The sequence below is a fragment of the Hermetia illucens genome, chromosome 1 (genome assembly GCF_905115235.1).
Source record: "Hermetia illucens chromosome 1, iHerIll2.2.curated.20191125, whole genome shotgun sequence".
Lineage (NCBI taxonomy): Eukaryota > Metazoa > Arthropoda > Insecta > Diptera > Stratiomyidae > Hermetia > Hermetia illucens.
In genome coordinates this window covers 34,654,719-34,682,329 of record NC_051849.1, presented here as the reverse complement: position 1 = coordinate 34,682,329, position 27,611 = coordinate 34,654,719, and the positions used below count along the sequence as shown (strand labels likewise).

At 45.0% G+C, this 27,611-nt stretch overlaps 1 protein-coding gene across 1 annotated transcript in view; it reads right to left on the bottom strand.

The window, feature by feature from the left end:
* LOC119661725 overlaps positions 1-19,289 on the bottom strand; it is a 33,618-nt gene extending 14,329 nt beyond the window's left edge. Inside the window, exons 1-4 of the mRNA XM_038071190.1 lie at positions 19,223-19,289; positions 18,978-19,010; positions 11,633-11,665; positions 2,324-2,788 (exon numbers count right to left, since the gene is read on the bottom strand). Of these exons, the coding sequence (XP_037927118.1) occupies positions 2,324-2,788; positions 11,633-11,665; positions 18,978-19,010; positions 19,223-19,258 (567 nt within the window). The 5' untranslated portion in view covers positions 19,259-19,289. The remainder of the gene's footprint in view (positions 1-2,323; positions 2,789-11,632; positions 11,666-18,977; positions 19,011-19,222) is intronic.
* Between the last annotated feature and the right edge of the window lie 8,322 nt (positions 19,290-27,611).

Below are 27,611 nucleotides of genomic sequence, written 5' to 3'. Positions count from 1 at the left end.
GGCCAGTGGCTTTGTGTGGGCAAAAATAAGTGGTATATATGTATACAGCTTCTACGACCCACCAAGTCTGACACTGCCTGAATGAGGAGAAAATGCTTGATAATCTTGTTCTCGACGCAAGGGGACGAAGTGCAAAGGTGATTCCTAGTGATTTCAACGCTTGGGCCCTAGGATGGGGTAGCAGAGAATCAAATGCCAGGAAGCGCAGTTTATTAGAAGCTTTTGCGCAGATGGTCATAGTTTTGGCTAACAAAGGTTCTCTAAACACCTTTCAGAAAAATGGGTCAGGTTCGGTTGTAGAACTGACTTTTGTCAGCCATGCGCTGGCGCGTGGTATGTCCGGAGGCGTCAGCAAAAGCTACACCCCCAGCGATCACCAGGCAATCTTCTTTGACACATGCATCCAGCCACAGGGCAAAGACTCATCATGCCCAAAACCGAGAAAGATTTCTGGATGGTCTGCAAAAACTTTGGATGAGGAGACTTTCATAGAGGTGTGATTAGATCAACCTGTTAAAGCAAGCGCCGCTATGGAAAGAGCCGTCCAAAGCATGTGACGCGTCCATGCCTAGGAGGTGTTCATTTCCCAGTAGGAGACCAAACTACTGGTGGAATGGTGAACTGGCTGGTTTTCGATCAGTCTGCCACCGAGCCAGAAGAGCGGCTCAAAGGGCGGTAGGTAGAGTCGACCAGGGGCAAAAAGAACGCGCCTATAAGACAGCCCGCAAAACCCTCAAGCTCGCCATCCAGCGAAGCAAGAGGAAATGCTTTAAGGAGCTCTGCTCAGAAGCGCACGTAAACCCGTGGGGGGGGGGGGGGTGCCTACAGAATAGTGACGAGACGATTGAGAGGCCGTTCATCATCGCAGATTACACAGATCACCTCTTGCTGAAAATCATCCAAGGGGTATTCCCCCAGCAAGAGGCGAGCACCGACATATCACAACCACCTCTGAATGTGACGACAATTCCATCAGTCGCCAGAGACGAGCTGCTGGATATCTGCGGATGAATAGGAGACAATAAAGCGCCGGGACTAGACGGAGTATCGAATAAGGCCCTTAAGCTTGCCGTGAAATCCAGACCGGACATGTTCGCTGAGTTCTTCGAAGCGTGCATGTCCGAGGGGATATTTCCAGACAGATAGACAGGAAGCTCAACTATATGCAACACGTGCAGTATATTTGCGATAAATCATCCACGGCTAGTATGGCCCTGGCGAGGATGATGCCGAACGTGGGAGGGCCACGGCATACCTCTAGGTTGCTTATAGCCAGGGTGGTGACCTCAATCATGCTCTATGCAACCCCAGTTTGGAGGGAGGCATTATGAATGTCAGGGAACGCTACCAAACTGAGTTCAGTCTACAGGAGGACAGCCCTGAGGGTATGCTCTGCCTCCAGGACTGTCTCAAATGATGCAGCATTTGTCATCTCTGGAATGATGCCGATTGACATCTTGGCAGATGAGATGGCGAACATATACAATGCGAAGCCAATCTTCTCCTCATCGCGGACGAAGAAGACTGAGAGGGAGAGATCTATAAATAGATGGCAAGAGCGGTGGGAACGCTCGGGAAAGGCTCGGTGGCCTCACAGGTTCATTCCTACCATCAAGGAGTGGTTGGAGAGACGACACGGTCGGATTAATTATAATCTCACCCAGTTTCTCACGGGGCACGGAGGATATCGCCAATACCTGCACGGGTTTAAATTGGAGACCCCACCCGATTGTCCAAATTGCGATCGGGAGTCCCAGAGGACCCAGAGCATGTATTCTTCCACTGTCTGAGATTTGTAGAAGGAAGGAGGAATTTAGAGGAGACTCTAGGAGAGGTGCTGGTACCAGAAAATCTGGTGCTGAAAATGCTAGCATATCAAGAGAATTGGGATACGGTCAACTCCATGATCGCATCTATCCAAAATAAACAGCGAAAGGTAGAGAACAAGAGGAAAACGCGGTCACGTGCGCCGCGTATAGAAGAAAGGTAACTAAGCTAGAGTGAGCTGACTCCGCCTCGTGATGTAATACCTTATGGTGGCGGGGCAGGGAGGGAGTCGGAGGTGATTTTAGTAGGTAAAAATCCCACACGCTGGTGTGTCCAGACCAGTGACTTTTGAAGATTTCCACCTCCTCAAAAATAAAAGACAGACAGTTTTGCAAACAAAACCTTAAAAAACTTGTCCAAGAGACATATATCTAAAGATATATATGAATAAGATATTCCGGGTATAGCGAATAATTCCATTTCCGATCCTTAGAAAATACCGCCGGAAATATCCACCTGTCCTGAAAATATATCATTTAAATGTTAAAAAACTTACATGTTTTACAACACACTTTTGCACCAGGTCAGGTATCCACGGAAATTGACATTCCTTCATTTTCGCACCAACTTCCCTAATAATCTCGGCATATTTTTCATTATTTTTGTGGAAATCTGGAGCAATTATTTGAAGACTTTCTTGTGCTACTTTCCGGCAAGCTTTTGTTTTCCCCGGTAGATAGCCCGAACTAGCAAGCAACTCAGAGTATGCTATCAATTCACATTCATAGAGGTCTCCTTTATTCTTGTTTTCGTCGAAAGGTTTCTGATATTTCTGGTGCAGCGCCGCAAGGTCCGTCAGAGTAGAAGATTCACGATCTCCAAAAGTTTTTTCGGCGCTTCGAATTTTCGCCTGTAGGGCTTTTTGCAGGTCATCTAGATCTACACCCAACTGGGTCAACTGCACCTTGAGGAAATCATCAACGCTCTTCAAGAATCCTGTACTGGTTTCGAATTCGAAGTTCTGAAAAAATGGTGGATCAATTATAGGATTTTAAATTTGTAACATAATGCAGGAGGTGAATACAATGATGCGTCCACAGGTTATAACACTCTACGAGATGGGATGGGATTCACGGGTTGAAAACCTTAAACCGTGCCTTGGACATCCAATTAAAGCCGATAATGGAGAGGTTGCCCTAACCGAATCCCAGCAGGACTACCGCAAAGGCAATACACTGAGACCGGGCGTTTCGCTCAAAGCAGCATGCCTTTGCTGGTCTCCTGACTATGGCGGGAGTATTCAATAATGTATACAAAAAGGCTATGAAGGAATTAAAATCAGATTGAAGGGATGTCTGACGTTGCGGGTAGTATCAAGGCTAAGAACCAAGATAATCCGATCTGATCTGGAAACTAGCCACTTGACCAGAACTGTGAGTGGAGAGATAGATAATATTCAACGATTATAGATAGGAATACATGGAAGGTAGTGGCAACTACCTATAACGTAGTAATACTGGAGTCTGGGAAGTTTCTCTCTGATTATGGGGAGCGCGTTTAGTCCGCGCACGAACCTATCATTCGTACACGATATAATTTAAAGATAGAAGCGACTATGGATAGGTGACACAGAATGGAGGGGCACAAATTAGGGTCAAAGAGTAGTATAGGTCCCAAGATGAAATGTGGAATGATACCCACGATGGAGCAATAAACCTGCCAAACGTCTACTGAACTAACACCAGAAGCTGCCTCCTCCTCCACGTCTCGAGGGCTGAGATATGTTTCTTAATGAGAGAAGAATGAAGACGAGTCGAGTGTACCGACTGGTCCTCCAAGTTGGGGTTGGGTAGGGCTGACAACCCTACACGGTAGACCTCGAACTGGACGAATTCTACAACGATCGATGAATGATTTACACATTTTCAAATGGAACGTGTGATTTCTGTACAAAGAAGGAGCAGTTAGTCGTTACCCTATCTCATATAATAGCTTTACAAGAGATGTGCTGGACAGGGACCGGTTTCCTGCAGAAAAGCCGCTAAACCAGATATTATTGCGGTCATTCAGCAAACCATGTGCACGAAACAGGTTTCCTACTCCAACTACAGAGTCGGAGAAGGATACCTTCTACGAGACCCCAGGTATGATGTCAAAGTCATACTTAGAAATTTTAACAGCCAAATACGAACGAAGCCCATTATCAGGTCAGACTTTGGCTCTTATAGCTTACATAAAAACGGCAATGTTAACGGACTGCGGATTATTCAATTAGTAGCGTCCCACAAGATGGTTGTTGGAAGTAACTGATTTCGCGGAAAGTGATCCACAAAAAGAATTGACCAGTTTCAAATAAATCGACCACGTGTTGGTTAAATGCCGCCACTCCGTTGAGGAATGTCAGAATAATAGGGGCCAATATCGGTAATACAATAATCGCAGATACCCAATGATCCTGGAGATGAAGCATCGATCATCATCTTCACAACTACCTGAAGAACGTTACTATTGATACGGCCACTAACATAAATGCATACCAAGCAATACTCCTGTCTCCAAGGAAGCAAATACGCTCAGGAATCTATCATGAACTCCGTCAAGCGGAAAAGCGAGTATACAGGCAGCAAAAGGAAGCCTGGGAGAACCAACAGATCTGTGAACTCGAGATGTGCAACCGCACCAGGCGTGGAAGTTTTTTCACCAACTCAGCAGCCTTATACGCCTCCATACACATCCTGCGAAGACAAAGGGAAATCTGATTCCCGGCAGTAAGGGTATATATTTTTTTTTGGGTATAGGGTAGATGAATGCGAGTGTTGGACTCCCGCAACAGCCCGCTGTCAGACTACCAACTAAACACCTCCCTGTCATCAGAGAACTAGCCTGGAACCTTTTGACACATTACTTTGGGCTAGCCCTCCCGCTCTCCCGGCTTTGGGAGGCTTTAAGTCAGGGAATTCCTTTCACAAACGGGAGGGGAGGGGAGGAAGGGAGTGGTTGTTAGTTCAGAAAACCCCTTACCGTCCGATCCCACCGCCGGTCGAGTTCAATTTTCTTCGCAATAGGAGGAGCCGTAAGGGTATATTAGAACGATGAGTTGGGTCCTTTGATGAAGTGCTCAACAGCCCAAATAGCGCCAAATCGGAAATCCCTCCAACTAAAAACGGCGGACAATTGCTGCCACCACCAAGCTTGGAAGAAGCAATCCATGCGAAAGGAATCATCCTCTTCAGGTCACATTATTGTTATTGTGGGAAGGGGGATATACAATCCACCTTCATTAAGATTGAGCAGGCTACGCAAGATCTTAGACTGCACATTCGTGAAGTACCAAAAACCAATAGGAGAACAATAAAGATAGGAGACTACAACTTTGAACCTTCGAACCGTAATTTCTCCTATCTAAAGTCGAAAATCACAACCGATAACAGCTACGACAACAAAATCTGGGCCAGGTTGTTGGCAGCCAAGCCTATTTCAGCTGACAAAATCTATTCCATTCGAAACGTCTTACCATAGGGTCAAAGCTCTTACTGTACAAAATCTTGCCAGTCCTCATAGATTCCTCAGAAACCTGGGTTTTCAGCAAAAAAAATCGCCAACTACACGTTCAAGAGAAGGATCCTCCGAAGAATGTTTGGCCTCCTACATAAGGGTGGAAAATTAAGTAGCCTATTGAACGACGAAATTTATTAGAGACACTTCGACCGTCTGTTTGCAAATAAAATCGACTGACAAGATTGCGGTGGGCAGGTCGCTTAATTAGCATGGGTGAGGCTGAACCAGCTCGAAAAGTCTAGAAGGAAAATATGTGCAAGAAGAAGAAGGCATCCCTTCCTCCGATGATGCGATGCCGTAGACCAGCACGCCAGGCAATTTTTAGGTATATCGAATTGGTGGACCTCGGTGCAAAAATGTCTAGAGTTCCTTATTGCGCCATTGATGATAATGACTACTTGCTGCCTACGCCATCCAGTGCAATCCACACTTCCAAGATGACCGACGTGTGGATCGTACCAAGAACACTTGGCACAGAATAGTGAAGGAAAAGGGCAGGCATCTCGGGAAGTCCTGGAGGGACCTGAAGCACATTTGAACGAACCGCGAGCCATCAATCTTCCTTCACCATTTTCAGGCGAAAATCGGCATTGTAATGAGATTTCGCTATTGGAGGTCATACCATATAGCTGAAGCACTATTTCTTTTAAAATCCTTCTTGCCATTTATCTATTCAAGTTTCCTCGGCTCCGAAACCTCATAGCGTAGAAGACTGCAGTAAGGGATTCAATTCTGTTCCCTTGATCCAACCTATAGCACTCACATTCTAAGGAGTTTGTGAAATCAAAGCAGGCGACCACAGGGCTACCCTCCTATCCCGATTGCTCAATTTTGATAGTGGCAGTGGTAAAAAGTCGTCGTCAGGCAGATGCAAAGGATGGAGTGCGAAGCTCGTGATCACTAACGTACATTTTTCGCCAGTTATGTATACTGGTGAACTGCGCAACGGAGGGCACTGTGGAACGCGTTCAGATTGTAGTCCCTGAATAGTCAGACTAGAAATAATAATATGCTGAAGATGATATACCAGGGGCAAACAAGGTGACAATGTTTTTTCTTAAAGCCGCAGCGCTAGAGAAAGACGATCTTATGGGCCTCCTAGTTGAATGATGATATCCACACGGTGGACGGCAAAAGTAAACTCCTCACGATTGGGGTAGATCGCTGATCACAGGAAACCATCAAACGTTAAAAATACCATATGAACTATAGATTTGGCAACATACCTGTGTATGTGCATAGAGAAAACCGAGGAAAGATACTTCGGAGGAGTCATCGGGTGGAAAACCTACCGAGGTCCCCGAAGGAATCTCAGAGGCCATAGAGGTTGAAAGGACAGGATTAAGCAAGGAAGGAGGACTTAGACCTGCATCTTCTGGGGCATAAGGTTGACAGCCATTTGCAGGAATGTGACATGTTGGAAAAGGAAGGGGATACTTCGACAGTGGAGAAGAGCTCCAAACACAATCGGGCCCAATAGCCAGCACTAAGATAGCTCAGGCGCCTATGTCGGATCACAAAATAATCAGATTCGACATTGAGGGCAACTGCGAAATTAAAAGATTAGTAAGGAATCCCAGGGGAATAAGTTAGGATAGCTATGCAACAAATCTGAATTCCAACATGGGTTACCTACAAAACGCCAATAATATCAATACCAAACCAAAGTGATGGAAGACCTCAAAAAAGTCGTCATTGACGCATATTAGGCCAAGGGACGTATTCTGGTGGAACGGGAAGCCACCCAGGATGAAAACAGATGTCCAAAATCTCCTCAACCGGGCAAAACACATCGGAGACTAGCCGAAAAGCAAAAATGCACCGATTGCGTATAACACCGCCCATACAAAGCTGTTGCCAAAGCCAGGGCAATATCTCCCATCTGTTTAAAGAAAGAAGGTGGGACTTTTACCGAGAGCAAGGAGGACAAATCACATTTACTTTTCAGAAACCATTTCCCCTGATACTACCCTATGGCCGCAGACTACAGCATTCAGCCTGACACCTCAGCAAGGAGCAAAAGGGGAGAAAAGGAGAACTGGAATCTTGCAGAAAAGGTATGCTCGGAAGCTAGGCTAAGGTGGGCGATGGAAACCTTTGAACCACTGAAATCACATGGAATAGATGGCTTCACTAGCACTACTCCACAGAAGCCTAGAAAGTATTTTAGAGTCTCTTCTAAGCGTGGTTAGGGGCAGCAGAGCCTTGGAATATAAGCCAAAGGCATAGAGTTGGGCGAAAGTGGTCTTCATTAGGAAAGCGAAATATGAGCATACCCTATGTGGTAGAATCTAAATTGGACTAAGAGTTACTAGTTCCTGGTACAAAGCGCATCAATCCAGCCGAAGCCACCATAGTACCATTCACTAGGATACGTAAGCTTGATCACCATTTACCACTAGTTTACATCGCATGGAGGTGAAGCGCGAAACAGAGATCAAATATTTGGTAATTACACTAGACCAAAAATTACTGTGGAAGACGCATATTCGAAACACTTGGTGGAATAGGGAATTGGTTCAGGGCTAAGATATTGAAAAATCAATAGAAACGAATATGATAACTTTACTGGGCGAACTTACCAGAGATGGAACAGTGCAAGGTGCTCATGGGGGGATACGAACCCAAGGGCTGGAGAAATTGCTTAACTTCTATCAATCACTAGTCACTGCTGGCTAAACTACATCTTGGGAAAGCTACACAAGTCGTAAGACAGTGTCCGGCACGAATACAAAGCAGGCTCAGGCATCCGGGGGAAAACTTAATAATAGATGCGAGGGTGAAAGGGTAGTATTGGTCCCAGGGCGAAACGTGGATTGGTTTCTTAACGAAAAACTGAAGACGGAGAAGAATGAGGGCGAGTCTCCCGTAAAAATGTCTCGTGTAAAAGTTGGTCCTCCAGGTTGGGGGTTGGGTAGGATTGACAACCCTACACGGAAAGCCTCGGACTGGTCGGATTACACAACGATGAACATGCCCTTCCTGTACAGAGCTGAAGCTGGTGAGCAGCTAGCCGATACCCTGTCCCAATATAGGGCTGATGTAACACGTTACAGAAGATGCGTTGGACAGGGACTGGTTTCCAGGAGAAGAGTCGCTACACCATATATCATAGTGGCCATCCAGCGAACCATGTGCTCGGAGTAGGTTTCTTATTCAGCCAAAAAATGAAAGCTGCTGTTATAGGCTTTGAAAACATAAGCGAACGGCTATGCACTCTGCGTTTGCGAGGAAAATTTAGAAATATTAGCCCCATTAACGTTCACGCCCCCACAGAGAAGACTGCAGAGTCAGAGAAGGATACCTTCTACGAGGCAGTAGAACGAATCCTCGAAGTCTGTCCCAGATATGATATCAAAATTATACTTCGCGATTTTAAAAGCCAAATAGGAAAGGAGCCCGTATTCAGGCGATACGTTGGCTCCCATAGCCTACACCAAACTACAAATAATAACGGATTGCGGATTATTCAATTAGCAGTATCACACGAAATGGTTGTTGGAAGTACCTGGTTTCCAGACGGGACAAAAGCTTAAAAAGGCGTTCATGGAAATGGCAAGGAACAAAGAAGAGGAACGGTTGAGGTAGCTATACTTGGCGAGTCTACCAGGAAAGGAACAATCCAGGGTGCTCATAGAGAGAAGTGAACTAAGGTGCTCACCGGATATTTGGCACTTGTGCAAAATTTATGTACTTGAGAACATACATCATATCATCACGGTCACGCTGCCCCCAGGGCAAAGGCGAGACAGCGTCTAATAAGTTGCCTCGGTCCTGGTATGAAACCATAAGCCGTCTTCGGTTACTTTAAATTTTTTGAACCTTGGGTTTCAAAACCAAAGAGGGAAATTCAAAAAAAGGGGGAGTAAGTTGCTCTCTATTTGGTCGGGTCTGACAACAAACGGCTGCAGACTTAGGACTCCTCAAACACTAAACAAAAATTAATACTGTCTGATATTAACAATAATAATAATCGTTGGCGCAACAATCCATATTGGATCAGGGCCTTAAAGTGTGTTAGAGCACTTCATTCAAGGCCGTAACGGTACACTAGGAGGCAATGTGGTCAGCATTGCGCTCGCCCGAGATTATTACCCTGATTTGACTCAGGTACTGATTCGCAGCTGAGTCGACTGGTATCCGACATGCAGCCACGATAACAAATCTCCCACCAGTGAGATTTGAACCGCCGCCTTCTGCTACGACAGCCCAGTGCTCTAACCACTTGCGACAGACTATAATTAATAATTTGTACTGACTAAGCGAGATTAGCGGGAAAGACCATCCTGACTGAGAAAGAGAGATAAGCGCTATCCCAAAAATCTAAAAAGATGGCGAAATTCACCGAAGTCCTCCATCGAGACGTACTTGCACGCCTCTGTGCTCGCCAGGCTCGAGAATGTACGAGGATCCTTTGAGCAATTCGATTCCTCACGTGTCAATATTCCAAAATTCACGTGTCCTATCTGGAGCCGAACCAGGCACCTGAAAAACAAACGAACACGAAGATTCATGCGAGCCTATCGAATGAGCAGCACGCGAGCTAAACCCCAAAATGAAAATAAAAAAAAATAACGCCTCGTCCGCGCGTGGAGAAGTAAAACTCCAGACTCGCGTGCCGCTATCGAAAAGGAGGATCCATGCCGGATCGCATCCTTGATCGATAGGGGTGTTTCCACAGCCTCAGATAGATTGTTAGGCGCGGCCTTCGAGGTTCCCTCCCTGCCTTGACATCTTCAAGCCAATGTGTTCAATGACGCCCTTTGTAAAAGAAAATATTAACAAAACTTTCTTAAAAAGAGTCAAAATCTCTCGCCCAGAGCTCAAAACTTGGGGATTCGAATGAATCTAACTAATTAAGTTAAAGATAAACTCGTTTCTTTACATTTTCTTTTCGCGTTGATTAGAATTTAAACCTTCAAAACAAGATGTGATGAGCGTATTTCAAGGCTTAACCCGTGGGACACATAGTTCTGATTTCTTTTGACATGAACCGGACGATTAGATCCAAAAGTTAATAACTAAGAAATGCGGTATTTCTCCATATTTGCACCACATCCTCGTAATTCCTCGAAATTCCACAAAATGACCCTTTGTATTTGCGATCTTCCGACAATTTACTCTTGCTTCGACTGACAAGTAAAAACATTACCGATAAAGGACGCGCAGAATGGGGCGCCAAGCCTCCAAAAACTCCACTCCACTCTTCAAGGGCCCTCGCCCTATGAATCCTTACTATTCACACGAGCCGATCATATATTATACTCACTAATTTCAAATCAGACTCCGACTTCCTAGGAAAACTCCACAATTGCCAACCATCACGCTAGGAACCTCCTTTCTGCCCCCACCTACATGAATCCCAATCTTATGGCTTCCTCCGGCTTGCCGCGAAATTCTTGCTTTCATATGCATGAAAATTTACCATTTTGGCGGCCGGGAAATGCACACTTTTGCACAACAATTCTTTCGCGCTGAAAATATTCTCGACAATTGTTTTGTTTCTACTTTGTGGAAGTTTACTATATTTGATCAAATTAAAATCGCTGACACTTCAGTTTTCCACGCATTTACCGCGTCCTTTTTGCACGACCTTACCAAAAGTCTACTCCTCCTGCGCTCCCCTATCCACCATGCTACAAATCACACACACTCTACCAAAAATGAAAACGCTATCCTCACAGCACTCAAATCCTAGGTTCAGCCCACTAGCTGTCCCACTAATCAGCCGGTCTCTGTCCGGCTAATCATCATTCCCTGAACTTAGAAGTTCTTGCCGGTTCAGTGACAAGGAGGTGAATGTACATTCACACCGTTCAATATTGGCTTGCACTATTTGGAAATAAAATAAATTTTGGAATTGTTCAAATTTAAATAAATTCTTAGGATTATGGGAAAGCGACCAGTTGTAAGGTTTTCTATAAATTAAATAAAATTCCTCGATTTGAAAGTTAAATGTTGAAGTTGAAAGTTTAAATTGGCAAGTAGAGATGAGAATTGGTAATTGGGGAAGGTAAGGGGTATTAGGACAGGACAAAACGAGAGAATATTGCAAATTATTAAGACAAAGAAAATATTGTCTATGTCGCAACGCCACGGACACTACTAATTGGACTGTAAACCTCAAAGCAACACAACCGTTCGTTAGGACATAATGCAACAACTTGATAAGAGACAAGTGTTTATTACAATCACAGGAGAGAAAGTGCTGGTCTCATTGCTTAAATGTATTCAGTGTAAATGTTTTATGATGATATTTAGATATTCGAGCTCTCCTAACGTTACCTGTTCGGCTTGAGAATCTTACCTCTGCTCCTATGATACGTCCATACTGTTCATCCTGAAAATAAGGAGATTATTCAGAGAAGTTCAAACACTTTAAAAAAAAAGTTTATTTAAATTCTATAGTTCATTGATAAGATTACGTTTTGCAATTAAGAGTTTTCGTCAGTGGACTGAACACAAGGAAATGCGTCACCAATAAAATCGAAACATAAATTCAGGAATTAGCTGACCTATCGCTGCTCCCATAGGAGTTTGTTTACTTAAAATTAATGCATCATTACCGCCAACGGCGCAACAACCCGTATCCGGTCTAGCCTTACTACGGAACTCCAGACATCCCAGTTTACACCGAGGTTCACCAATTCAGTATACCTATCCCTATCTGGTATTCTGACCTACGCCATCGCTCTATCTCGGCAGCGTCTGCCGTCTGCTTCTGCCTTCTTTGCCTCGGATTTGGTGGCCCACCCACCGCAACCTGTTGAAATGGATTTTATCCACAACCAAACGGTCGTTGTATCGATCACAGATTTCGTCGTTATGTAGGCTACGGATTCGTCCATCCTCATCTAAGGGGCTGAAAATTCTTCGGAGGATTCTTCTCTCGAACGCGGCCGATTTTCGACCCTAGATAAGAGAAATTATCAACAGTCTTAAAGGTGTACTCTCCTATCTTTATTGTTTTCGTTTGACCAGTGCGATTCGATGTTGTTACTTCTTTGTTCTTTGGCGCTGACGTTACCACCATGTACTTCATCTTGCCTTCATTAATGTGCAGCCCAAGATTTCCTCGCCTACTCGATCTGGATGAAGTTAGGCTGCACATCTCCGGTTGTTCTTCCGATAATGTCAAGATCGTCAGCATAGGCCGATAGTTGAGTACACTTGAAGAGGATAGTGCCGCTTACATTGACATCTGCATCGCGAATCACTTTTTCCAGGGTCAGGTTAAAGAGAACGCAAGATAGGGCATCCCCTTGTCTTAGGCTCGAGAGTGATCCTGCTGCTTTTATCTGGCCTCGCATATTTCTCAGGGTCAGCCTAGTCTCTCATAACCGTGTACAGTTTTACCATGGTCATAGGCGGCCTTGAAGTCGATGAAAAGATGGTTCAACTAATGTCCATACTCTAGCAGTTTTTCCATTTGCTTGGAAGCTAAGGATTTTATGCTCCCACTGGTAAGATATCGCAGAGCTCGAACACAATTGCAAGGCACTGCATAAGACATCAAAGCTCCTTGGGAATGTCCTGATTCCGTTGTTAAATCACCAGGCCTGGCAAAAGAAATTCGAACGAAAGGAAGCGTTTTGCTTTGGTCTGCTCAAAAAGGCTCATCTTCGGGTCGAGCGGCAATCCAAGGTAGCTAACCCTTAGTTACAACTCCATACCGACACGAAACGCAGGGTCAGAATTTTTTTAGTCAAGATGACAATCTTGGCTATCCCAACCTAAGACTAAAACCATGGACACTCATCATCGTGAGCCTCGCCACCGGTAGGTAACTTCTGATAAATTACCATAAATTGATTCTCGCTAAACCATTCATGAGAAGACGATGAGTTCATACCAGCTAAATTCCTCGGTCTCCGCGATGGGGATGCTGCGCCTCTGCCTTGGGAACAGCGTGACCAAAGTGGTTATCAGGTATCCTTTGCCCCGTTATATAGAGTTCGCAAACACCCTCTTCCCAGGGCTGAGGTGAGACAAATTGAGAGAGATTCCCAAACAAATTTAGATGTGGAATGCTACAAGAGAGCATGGTGTTGATGATAATTTAGCTGAGTGGATCTACTCTATGCCAACGAGGAGATGGTTTTACTCATGCAATCATGGAATCGAGTTGTCCGGTCAACTAGGCAATTAATTTTCCAAGAAGTTTCACTTAAGGTCGAGTCGCCAATTTATGGGACTAATCAAAGGAGCAACTGGAACAGCAACACTTGTAAGGTACTCGTTGAACTCAGTAGTGCCCGAAAGCTTAGTAACTGAGGGGGCTAACCCAATGTATGAGCGCATTCTACGTCGCATTCCTAGAAAATGTTAAGATTCTCCCGGACGCTAGGCCAAAGATCCGAAAAGTAAAGTTCACTTTGGCAAATAACAACATGCCGTTGACAGAGGTGCCACGGTTGTTCATCTCCATAGGGACCATCTCGGACCTAATAATGGAGGCATGCACTGGAAGAATAGACGGTTCAGGGGTTCCGACTCAATAAAAGGGTTGAAAATTTAGGACAGAAGATCACCAAGAGCATTTGTTGCGGAAATCATAACAAACTATCATCATGAAAATGATATACCAGACACCGCTAAAGCAGGTACGCTCCAGGTATCTCAGGTATGTAAGGAGCTTTCAGCGAAAGACGGACTACACCTTGTTCATTAAAAAACAAAGAGGATTGTATTAAAAATCTCTCCACCTCAGACCGGAAAAACAACCATGATCTCGATAAGACGGGAGACTTCTAGGGAATTGTTTGGAGCAAACGGCTGGTTTGCAAATTAGAAACAGTGGCTCCCACACCTTATGCGTTCATCTGGGAACCTCCCCGAAATAACCACGACAGCTATTTCTGGAGAGGCAGGCAACCGGAAGGCGCCAGGAACTTAGATGATATTAGCAACTCATTTTAATCAAATAATGGTTGACCTAAACTTTGTTCCCCCTTTTTAACCAAAGAGATAACTTTCCTGATTCCCAAGAAACAACTAATTACTTGTCTTCTCATTATCTAAAAAATCCTTAACTTAATTCTCTGCCCAAACATCCCAATTTATTATTATGTACATAAACTGACAGCTGAGAGCAAACAGAACGCACAAAAGGCTTTAGAGATTATAGAAACACTGCGCTGAAGTATAACATAATGGCAAACTACTGTCTCTATAATAAGTTCGGAAAATGATCGGGTCCCACTACTGTGGGACCACACTATTGCCACCGACCATAGTCCTGATCATAATAGGCCCGATCTAGTTCTGCTCCACAGGAAGAAAGAAGAAAAACAGGAAGAAGAAATTCGGAACAGTTGCCCCTTACTAGACGATATGAAGCCCGCATGAAGGCTACAAAATCCCTGAAGCCCTGACCCGGTTGGGCGGAATGAGGGATGGTGCCCTTTTTGTTGGACATTTATGTACATACACCCGGAGCAATGCAATGCCAGCAGCTCATGGACTAATTCGAATGGGCCTGTGGGAGAAGAGTGGACGTAAGTGGCACCAAACATTGGAAAAGATATTGGGGGAACTAATTCCAGTTTTTGAAGTCCCTTCTCATTTTCAGATCCTTATACATCTGGCAAATAGCATATATGATCAGGGTTGTCCGGAGGAGGTGAGAAATTTATGGAGGCAGAGGGGAGAAGCACACAACTCGGAACAGTCAATCTCCTTAGGATTTAACTTCGAACCCCATCTCAACGAGTAGAAAGGATGATATGGAGGGAGAAGCAGGAGATCTTCCCCCTCTAACACTGATGGACAATTTCAGACGTCACTCACCCTTAAAAAGTAACCGCACTTCAAATTGGTGGTATTTTGATGTCATCATTGTAAAATCTAATTTGTCAGCGCTACCCTTGTATCGTGACAATACAATATAGTACATTATTAAATGAATTAAATAAATAAAATAAATAATAAATAAAATACAACTCCGCCGAAACCGGTCCCAAGCCCGGTTGTGAAAGGAGGACGGATGGATAGCTTCAGTCTGAATGGCTGTACGCCACCGCAGTCTCAGGGGGTAGGTGAGGAAAGTACAGGAGCTTTGCAGTCTTGCAGATTACTCACTGAGCAAGCTATCCCAACACCTGGCAGTTAGGTATAAAACGCGAATCCATCTATGAGAAGAAGAAGGAATTTAAAGTCCGGTACGGATAACCGCGGGCGGGAGTCGTCTAACTTGGTGACTGGGTCGGGCTCCCGTAATGGACAGTACTGCGTCGAAACCGCTAGTTGTGGGGCGGTTCGACGTCTAGGCGCCACGACGACCAGGAACATTGTTCCGTCTGCTGCAGCTGTTTCGCCCAATCTGTGACGACCACTTCAGCAGGTTCGCGTAGGCAGCGGATACAAAATAACGGGGGGGCAGGTACAAAATCTTACCGCCCCTTGTTGTGCCAGAGATTCGTCGAGCGTTTCCCGCAATTCACGCACGTGATTGTGCAGCGAGTCGCAGACCAATACCGCTTTATTGTTCGCAGCGACTCAATCCCGGACACTAGGGAGCGTGTTCGACTTGAGGCCATCGAGGAAACTGGTAACCGAGAGTCGATGGAGGCAGAGGCGGCGGCATCAACAACACCACGCCGCACTGCAGGTAACAGTTTCAGTACTCACCAAAGCACTCTTCTCCACCGTCCAGCTGAAGTTTCCGCTGAGGTTCGGGACGAATTCCAAAGAGCATGTATAGAATTCTCGGATATGGATCCTTTGCATAGACCAGGTATTCCCGGGCTCTATGCATCTCCAGCAACTCCGGGAACTCTACCTCAAATCAATGATGAGATTGCATCTCGGCTGTGTGCTGATATATCGCTGCTGCAGCTTATGTATTGTGGTGGAGTTGCGGCTATCAGATTGCACGGTCAGAAGATTCGCTTTCGTGTTATTGATTTGAGTGACCAAAGAGATCTACCATGGAAAATTCATCTGGAACGTCGGCAGGACATTGCTAGACTGATTCAGATCAGCACTGGCAATGCCAGCAGACGGGTGAGAAATAAGGTGCAGAGGGTTTACCGGAACTATGCCATCCCCAATGAGACACCCGTAGTTGAAATTCTGGACACACTAAAACAGAAACTTTCTGTCATATGCAGTCGGTTACAACGGTATGGCGAAAGTCATTCCAGATGTGTCCAGAATGCAACACACACGAGAAACTAGCGGAGTTTTTTCAGATCTCTCAACGAATCCCAACCGAGCGCCCAGACAGTGCAGTCTTCGGTGACGGAAGCGAAAGAGTATTGGGGTGAACATGCTGAGTGGATCACCGCCGAAAGCACCCGCCATGCCAATACACCTGGCATGAATTTTTCGGATGTTACCCAAGAGGAAGTTCGACGAGCCATAAACAGCTCCAAGAACTGGAGTGGCCCAGGTCTGGATCGGGGGAATTTCTGGTATAAGAAATTTTCCAACGTACACAGTCGGTTGACACACAGCATAAACCAGGTCATGAGTCGGCCGGAGGACTTTCCATCCTTTCTCACTGCGGAGATTACCTACCTTATCCCTAAGAAGGACAAAGTGCAGGACCCCGCAGACACAAGACCGATTACTTGCTTAGCAACCCTCTACAAATTCATAACGTCCATTATTAGTGGAAGGATCAATGCCCACCTCGAGACCAACATCATTCTGTCCGAGGAGTAGAAGAGCTGCCGAGTTGGGTCAAGGGGTTGCAAAGAGCAACTCATTATCGACTCGATAGTTATAGGACAAACAACTAGAGGCCAAAGAAACCTCTTTAGTTGCCATGTCGATTATGCCAAGGCTTTTGATAGCGTTCCGCATACCTGGCTAATCGATATCCTACATCTGTATCGCATTGATCCGAAACTAATAAAGTCTTTGGCGACAGTCATGGAAGGGTGGCACACCACCTTATCAGTGCGTACATCTGAGGGTGATAATACCTCAAAGCCCATCCGTATACGGAGGGGCATCTTCCAGGGGCATGGTTGACGTGGCAGCACAACATCATCGCCAAGTCGACTCGCTGCACGCTTATTTTTACAGCAAAGAGCAGGCGAGTTCCTTATATGCGGCCGTCTGTAAAGCAGACTGTGCACTAACTCCACTTAACTTGAAGGATCGATCTTTCAAACCTCTGAGTGGGGTGAAATCGGACCAAGAGCGGATCGATGAATGGAGGTCGAAGGCAATGCACGGTAAACATGTGAATTATCTTTGGCAGCCATTTGTCGAACAGATGGCTGTTTGCTGGGGAGCTCTTGGCTGAGACGGAGGGGTTCATGTGTGCCATTGAGGACAGCGTGGTCGCCACCTGAGTTTATAAAAAGTTCATCATGAAAGAACGGGTGGAGAACGACCAGTGCAGAATGTGTGGTTTGGCTTTAGAGACGTTGGACTCATCTCATTTCTGGCTGTACTGTTATGGCACCGGTGCAATGCATCACCAGGCATAATGCTGTATGTAAGGTTATCCATCAAAACCTTGCATACAAACATGGGTTGACACGGGAATATGTCCGGTTTACCGATATGAGCCGCAAGCAGTACTTGATAGTTCTGCTTACAGCATGTATTGGGACCGACAAGTTCTGACTGATCCCCATATTGCAAATAACAAGCCTGACGTTCTGTTAGTTGACAAGACGGGTCGCTCCGCATATATAATTGATGTTGCTATCCCCCATAATAGCAACATTGAACGGAAATACGTGGAGAAGAAGGTGAACGGGAAATCGAAGATATTTGGCGTCTCGAGCGGGTGGTTGTAGTTCCCATAATATTGTCAGCTACAGGTATTGCACCTAAATCCCTGACGGCTTCCCTTGATGTCCTGGGACTTTCGCACAGTCTGGTTCAAACCATGCAAAAGTACACCATTCTGCATACGTGTTCGATGTTGCGGAGAGTTCCCGACGGATTCTCCCATTAACCTACTACCGGCCACCACCACCAGCGCCCCTTTAGTTTTTAAGTAGGTAGGTTAGTGCTAGTAGTCGGTGAAATCTGGCATCTGCCCAGATTGTGATAACTCGGAAAAATAAAATAAAATTAATAGGAAAATAGCCCCTTTTCGGGGAGCAGTAACTTTGGGTTTTTATTTGCGAAGGGCGAAAAGTGGGACCTTCCCCTGCCTCTTACATACCCTTTTTATACCCTCCCTTTGCGGGCCCGTGGCTGGAAAATCAAGCTTCATGATGATATCACGATCACACCGAATTGCGGTGCCAGGGACGGGGAGTGATCCTCCTGATTTCTTAACGAGGTTTGAAAGAGAAGACCTCCCGCTTCTCCTTCCATACCGTTCTTCACCCCTGCAGGGATGGGATCCGAAGATAAACCCTACCGTTTTAACATTTTATGGTGGGTGGTGCAGTTTTTCAACGGTGTTATTTTAGAGGAAGGTTTCTCTTTCTTCTCTTCCTTACTGAGTAGGGTTAACTTTTTAAAATTTGCCACCATGATAAAAACCACACTTTGGGGATTTATAAAATTTTATGGGATTGCCGCCGTAAGTTTCCACTGGGTTTGAAGAGGGGACACCTTTTCCCCGCCCTTCCAAAACTGATTTGACTGCATTTTCAATTTTCTGGCATTCGCTTTTTTTTGACGAACTTGCACCTTCCTTACCCTAGACAAACAAATTAAGTCATTCATACTTTTACCTTTTTTTTGCCTGATGACTGCACCGTATAGACCTGAAAGAAAAAGTATCTTTGAGAAAGTATCTTAGGCATTAGTTTCTGTATAAAATCAAACAATCAAACTTTATCAAATACTCGTTTTCAAATTCTGAATTTGGAATCAATAGCTATGAAGGGAAAGCACAAAACTACAAACTGCACTGGTGGCAAAAGAATCTTCATTGATATAAGACAAATAGTCTTTATAATTCAGATTACCAACTCACACTAAGAAAGATAAAAACTGAAATCCAAGGCTTCATGGATACGTTTTAGTTGGCGGGAACAGTGAACAGCAACTAATTCATCGCCTACACGTCAATTTATAGCTGATCAAAGTAGATTAAATCCGTGAAGTGTAGAAAAAATTAAACATTACATGCTGCATGCCGAACTATTTTAAGTTTTATTATATTTTCTTTAATAAGTTTTGTGATTAGTTCTAATTAAATGACACAATATTCCATAGAGAACATTGTTCAGATATCAGATGTTGACGGTAATTTGTATGTTACATTGGACACTTTCATTGAAGATGAAAGTAATGATTACAATTTAAGAAAACGGGGACAGTTTTGTTAGTATCTGGTACTTTTTTGGTCTCGTTGTCTGCCTAGAACTATTTTGAGTTAATGATTCAATTGTATCCCTAACACCCCTAACTCCCTATGCCATCTGAGAGGATAGGGAATAGAGGGATGTCGATGGTTTTGAATGTCACTCACGTATGACCCTTTAGGACCCCAGTACTCTTTCCCGTTGCAACCATTTTCATAACTAATATCGGTTTCGGAAAGTACTAATCGAGACCATTCATTTGATACCCCATGCGCCTATATTCAGCGAAAAAACTTTTTAATTCCCCCTTTTGCTTAAATGGGGATCCCCCTTAAATTCAATTTAGAACTATGTTACACACTGTATGCAATGGAATTCACAGGTCCAACCATGCTGCCGAATTGCGGAGCAACCGTTTCTGAGATAATAGGTGCGGCAAACAGAGAGACGGACGGACATACCTGTGGGGAGTTTCCAGATCTCCCATCAGGCACAACCACAGGTAGCGTCTAGGACGCGTGCTTGCTTATCTCTGATGCGTGAACCAAAATTACTATGGAAAGGATACCCGGAAAATAAAACCTAAATGGGAGAAGTGAGACGGAATAAACTAACGGTGCAGGGACTCGGAACTGCAATACCGGCGGTTTTGGGAGTGACCAAGCGGGTGCCTCCCCGTCGATATCCTTCGACCACAGTATCTTAGTGGTAGGCAGCATGGCCAATGTGTCATCTAACGCTACAAGTGTTTTATATTTGGAGAAGGATGTGTTCAAACGAAGCGCAACTTTAGCAAAAACACCAATGTCGAAGGCGAAGAATGATGGGCTGGAAGGAGATAGCTGACCCAAAAAAGCAATTTCGACACCCACCGCTCCAGGACCAGGAAATAGACTTATTCAAAAGAAACTCATGGATTTTACGATTTCCTTCAGTACCAAAGACGGAAAAGAAGAAAGCTCACGGAAACTCAGCAAATGATATAGTAGTCTGCAAAAGGAGTAACTCGGCCAAGACTCACCGAGAACAGAGCCCTAACCCGGATGAACTGCCTCTTATGCAGCTTAGAACTAGAATAGTTGAGCTATCCGAATTCAGCAAAGACAGCCACAACGTAAACCAAACATTAAGAACATGGTGAAAGCCATCAGGATGATTTATAATAGATCCAAGGGAGAGAAAGAAGATCTGTGTAAAACTCGATAACTGCTGTCCCAACAGTACCACAGGCGACACCAAAGGGCAAGGTCATCCTCCGGAAGAGCTTTGGGGAATCAGCGGGCGCCAAAAGGAAAAAAAGGCATTCTGATCAGTCCAAGAAGCGAAACTCAAAGTTCAGAACAAGCATGTGTCCAAAGTGGGAATATCCACTAGCGAAGCGGAACCCAAAGCAAACAGAAATGATGGATGGACAAAGGCCGCGAGGAAGAACAACGAACCAAAGGTACGAACTCGCTCAGAGACAATTGTAAAAGAAAATTTATCATATGTCGAGACACTAAAAAGATGAAAGTTGACCCCGGCCTAAGAAACATAGGTGCAAATGTCAACAAAATCTCCAAAAGATTGTGGCGGTACTAAAACGGCCACAATGCAGCTGCCAGTGGATGCGGGGCAGAAGTTGTTGACCGTAGGGAAAGCTCGAATTGGATGGGTTGCTTGCCGTCAAAGGGAGATGCTTCAAATGTCTGTTGTTTGAACCTTTCGCGAAGTCATGCACCAGCGGCATAGATCGGTTTAATCGATATCGAAGTTGTAAGTGTAAATGCCCGGAAGGCGTTAATTGCAAAGTAAAAATGAAGTTTGCAAATAAGTGAACCTCAATCATTGCAGGATTGCACAGGATTTGTTTGCGCGGACCACTTACGAATTCGCGATGGAGAATGCCACCATAAATGAACAGGTTGATGTTGATTTACGGACCACCGATTCAGCTGGAGGAGTGACGATATGGGCGTGCGATCTTCCAGCTATACACTATGCCAATGGTTCAGGCGGCTAGTGGCTTTGCATGAGCAAAAATGAGCTTTATATTTGTAAACGGATGCTACGCCCCATCGAGCCTAACACTGACTGAATTTTAAGATCAGTTAGACGATCTTATTATTATCAAGAGGCCGTTGTACGAGTAGGGCCGCAGAGAGACTAACGCAAAGGGGTGGTGCTTATTAGAACCATTTGCCCAGTTGGATATAGTTCTGACCAACGGAGGTTATGTAAACACCTATCGGTAAGGGGGACCAGTTACAATTGTAGATCTTAATTTTATCAGCTCTGCACTGGCATTTAATATGTGCTGCCAAGTTATAATAGTGAGGACTCTACGTGCAGCGACCACCCGCGAATCAGCTTCGAACTAAGACGGACGGAGCCACAGGGCAGGAAATTCCCACGCCGGAAACTCAAATCCATAAAAACACCAGGATGGTCTGCAAAAGCAATGGATGAATGATGAAGAAACGTTTATGTTGGTGTGACTAGACCAGCCTAGCATGACAGGCAGCGCTACGGATAGGGCACTCCATGCACATAGTGCATCGCACCAAGAAAATGCTCAAAATAATTGGGTATGCTCCGGCCGAACATCAGTCGGCTTTAAAAAGTGTTAGAAGCCTCACACCTAGATAAACAAGCTACCCTCGGGGACGAGCTTACCCTGGCTGAACATTTGGGAACGCCCACAAAAATGCAGATAGTCCTGAGCTTGCCAATCGTGGAATCAGGAAAACGTTCGTTTCAGCGACATCCTTTAATACTTCGCGCTGCCAACACTTCACCAATTCACTCCTTTAGTTGGCCCATATTGACGCTTAGCCTGGGGTTGTGTCGATCTTACCCGTCAGCGATGACAAACCGGCAGTGTCATCATTGATATTCACTTCGTGAATAATGGGGCACACCACGATCTGCTGATTAATGTAAAAGGGAAAAAAATGGTTGACTCGCTAACTGGCATCCTCCGGCAACCGTCCACAGCATTTCCTTTATTTCACAGACCAACATACCACCTGCGAAATTAGGCGTCCGATTCTCAACTCCTAGGAACGAGTTCAACATCATATGCTCGCCACAAAACTCCTTGCCCGATCTCCCCGACCAGCATGGGATCCACAGTACGCGCCTCCCGGTTTTCGAGTGCAAACATAGGCTTGTCGGCGCTTGTTTAAAAGCAACTAAGAAGCAATTCAGGCGCCTGCATGAGCAGGGTATCGTGTCCCCCCATTCCTTCAATAACTAGCCCCCCAGGCAGTCGCTAAGACACAGGCGTATGATAAAGAGATGCCTCATCTTTTCGTGCTCATCGTCGCTAAACCTTCAACGAGTAATTATTAAGGGCCTTTCCATTTTGTGTGCCTCAAACAGCTAGTGTCATGCCATACCACCCCGTTACACTCTGCAAAACAGCTTTCGGCATACCCATCCGAGTATTAAAGCTACGGTACACCTTATAACGTAGAGTTTCGTCTAAAAGTGCATTAAAAAGTGTCAGCGTGCCAGATACACCACCATAATAACTTGGCCCTAGGATAGTTCGCTGAGCCAGAGGTCTGCACTGAGCTCGCTAAACTCCCGTGTGTTGGGTTTTTTGAAGTGATGACAGCTGGCACCCCTACATGAAAAGCCACCTGTTACGAAGCCACAGAAGGATCCCTGGACTGAACAGATAACCCAATGACGGATCTGACAAAGAAAACGAACAAATGGTTTGCACATTTTTTTGCTCCTTCTACAGGCTGAAAGCTGCTGGCCGATGCCCTATTCCAACATAAAGCTGATATCACATACACATGACAAGAGTAAACCATGTCAGCTAAAATTGAATCCTGCTGTGCGTCTCTCCAGCCGGTACCACTTTCACACAAATTGGCCACGTTTTGTTCGGACTCCGCTACTTCTCAGTTTTGATCAACCATGTGGGCATATTGCACTAATGGTTTGACTGTTTTGATGAACCGATGCATCTGCAAGCTGAGTAGATTGGAACTGAAATCCTACCCACGGATAAAACTGAATATGAGATACTCAGAAATGAAACCGAATATTGAGGAGAAGAGAAGCGGAAAAGCTACGGCGCTTGGCTTCGGAAACCCAGCTTTTTATAGGAGTGGGCAAGCGGGTTTGAAAAGTCGATATCCAGCGACCGTAGTGCTTTAGTAATTGAAACTTGACTACTTTAGCATGCAATACTACAAGAGATAACAATGGAGTAAAACTTAGATCCTGGTATCTTATTGGTAAGAGGTCGAAGATCGGGAGTTCTCTAATTAGAGCAACCTACTCCTGGACAGTCGAACTTGGTCGCCGAACTCACAATGAAATGCGGATAGTTCCCGGGACGAAGTTAATGTCCCTGGTACAAAAAGTCAACGTGGAAGGCAGCAAACTTCACCAGTGTTCCTGCTACAGAGAGGTCGGACAAATGAACTCTAAGAGTTCATCAAAGATAGGCAGAATATCCACTAAAATATTAGGGCTTTCATTAGGGGCATTATGTTGTCCTATATTAGGGCACTAGCAGAGAAAAACCCCTAGGCATGACGCCTAGGTCACGCGAGAAATGCAGGTAGCACCTATTTAACGAGATAACGCAGTGGGGGCGGTATTAATAAGACCTTCGGTGCTCAGCAAGCGGCCAAGAAGAAAAAACAGAAAAACCTCTGCAGCATGGAAAAATAAACCGGTGGGGGAGGGGGGGTGATTACGGTCTCAACATTAGCAAATGGGGAAGAATCTGTAAACCAAAACAAACAAAAGTGAGCAGCAGAAAACGACGAAAGGACAAAAAGAGGATCCGGTCGAAAACAAACTTATTTCCAAGGAGTTATGCTCTCTGCCGATATCCTGCGGAAAGTGACGTGAGCCTTACCAGATGGACGCTGAAAAGGGATTTGATCAAAAATGTCAGGCGATGATGGGTTTACGGTTTTCCCATTTGGTCCAGTCCAGCATTAAGTTGATGCGGACTTAGGACCCCACAATTCTCAAAAAGGGATTTGATGTTTTAGCAAAATAAATCTAGTGAGAACTCACTGGATAGTTTGGCGGACAGGCGAAAAGCACCTTTTCCGGTGACCAAATAGAAGTAAAACCCCGGGTGCAGGAAATAGGAATCGAATGCAACGACCTAAACGAGATTACACAAATGTAATGGAGCTGAGGAGATCATTCATTGTTAGCGAAATAGAAAGAGTGAGTACACGGGCCGCTATTATCGAAACTACAATAATACTACGCGGGTGATCTTGAGGTGTTGTCTGGAAACGCGGCGACATGGTCATGCGAAAGGCAAACCCTACAAGAAACAATGGCTTTCCCAGGAGCGGCTTTGTAAGGGCAGAAGTCAATGGAGCCCGTGTCTATAGCTGTTACCCTAGTGCATCAACAGCGCAATGTGAGGAGATGCTAGACAGTTCAAATTATTGCAGGTGATTTCACCACATAGGCGGGGAAGCCAAATGGCTAACACCTGGGCATTGTACTAGCCAACGTTAGGCGCGAGGAAAGTTAGGCTCGATCTATCTGACTTACCTGAATACTTCGTTAGCGAGAGCGAGTGAACGCTACACACAATGACCACCTGCCCATCTCCCCTAACGGAGGGGACGAAAATTGAACGCGGATTAGAAGTGAAAAAACCAGCAAAGCTGGCTGATCCAAGGGGGAGACATTTAGTGAGGCAGTTATGTCAACGGGTAACTAAAGCATGCGATTATCACGAACCAAACTACTGTCGGAACCAGGAGATATCACTGTTGAGTTCATCGTGTCTATGGGTGAAAAAGTTTTCCAGAGGACAAGAGGAAAGCCGGAACATCGGGAGTTGGAGAGCAATACACCAAGGCAAATACCAACCGGTGAGGCGATGGCTACAAGGTTGTAATAACTTTGAAACATCTATTTTTCCGCAAATGGAGATCAACCAACTGGTCAATATGACCTCTTCTCTCTTCCCTTTTGGATTACTAAGAGAGCTGCAGGCGAATTTGAGATCCGGAACAGGATTCCGAACAAAGCGTTTAACTTGGCTGCTAAAATTAGGCCCAGATGGTTCGTAAGTACCTCGAAGGAGTGTTTCCCGCTCATTGGTAGAGGCAATGATTGACTCTGCAAAACTTCTACATATCACCGTATCTGTTTTCTACATAAAATGTTGAATACCAGGAGGGAGGGGGGGGGGGGGGGGTGATATAAAACAGCCTATCCCGATTGTCAGGCTAGTGGCTAGTACATCTGAGTGGCAGGGTCGATGCGAGTGCTGCAGATCTGACTCGGTGGGAGTCGGTTTTTGATAAGTGCTGGGCGATGGTGGCAATAAATTTCAGGAAATCCTTTGATTCGGCTAGCTAAGTTCCCTTTTGATGATACGTCTTTCGTATGAAACTTTATGGAAGTGAAACCACGCATGCCATGAAAGCACGGTTACGAATGGTTGAATGGGACCAGGCGGAAAGAAGGGCGGAGGCAGTCCTTATTACCAATCACAGGAAAGACAATGTCATCAAAATTTGGGTTGGTAATCGCAATTATTATATACCTAGGGGCAGATGGTAAGCACTGAGGAAGGGAGCAGCTGACTCCCAAATTGTTGATATCTGCATGTGAATACAATAGGGTTATCCCTAATCAAAAAACAGTATTTCCATATCATTTAAACGCTGAGGACACAACCAAAAATTTCAACATTACAAACCACATGTCTAGAGGTAATGATCGATGCCAAGTTGAGCTTCAAAGAGCACTTGGACTTTACGCGAATCAAGGCCAGTTCATCTTTAACAAAGATGATGTCCAAAATCGGTGGGCCAAAGTATATACGTCAATGGCTTATCGTAGGAGTGGTGAAATCCTTCTTACAACACGCAGCTCCTACCTGGAGAGGGTTGTACAAAACAGTGAGCCGAAAAAGGGTGAGTTCAACATACCGGCCAGTTGCTCCTGAGGATGTGCAGCGTATGTAGGACAGTATCGAGTGAGGCAGCCTGCATCAGCACGGGAATGATTCTCCTAAATCTTCCAAAGAATGCGGCACATCACCTCTACCAGAGAAGAAGGTCGAATCCACCATAGGTGACTACAGACTACATGAGATGACACCAAAGGAGGGACAATTCTGAAATGGGTCGCTGGGGTGAATCGAATGAAAAGACAAGGAACTAAATTACCACTTAAGACAGTTCCTTGCGAAACATGGTGGTAACACGAAGTATTTACATCGCTTCGGATTGGCTGAATTACACTACTATCCCAAATATGACGCCACCACGGAGGATCTGGAACATGTTATGCATTACTGTCCAAAATTCACGGATGAAACAGGGAGGTTGCCTTGAACGTAGGTATCCCCATAATCTCTCGGAGGAGACGCTGAAGTCGGAAGCAAAAAAAAGCAAGAATAACCGCAAAACAAAAATGACAGCTATGACAACCAAATTGGCATACAGCTGTTCGCTGGGAGGGACCTATTTCTTCTATATCAAAAACGGTTCCGCTCAGTCCTTATGTACTCCTCGGAATGTGAATTCTTAGCCGTGTTCGAGAGAAGAATTCTCCGAAGAATTTTTGGCCCCCTAGATGAGGTATATGTAGGTATGACAATGAAATTAATGAGCGTTACTACTACCGTTTGGATATGGATAAAAACCGGTTCAATAGGTTGCGATGAGCGGGTCTCTTAATTCGTATGGGTCAGGATAATCCGTATACAAGGGCAACATCTACGGTAGAAAAAGACGAAGTGCCAGACCCTGCCTAAACCAAGACGCCAGTTTTTACGGATATCGAATTGGTATAACTTGTTGCAAAAAGCAGGATGTCTGGAATGCCATACTAAGGCAGGCTTTGACAAGATACTGGTTGTTGCGCCGTTGATAGTGACGAAGGGCGGCCTCGACCCTCACCAAGTCTCTCTAGAAGCGCTGTTTCAATCATAGTCTTGACAATGTAGCGCATAACTTTGAAATGAGCAAGATCGGTGTCATCCTTAGAGACCAGAAATATGTTCTGCAGTTCATGCTTGAAGTACATGCTTTTATGGGTCTCCGTGATGAACCGAATTGG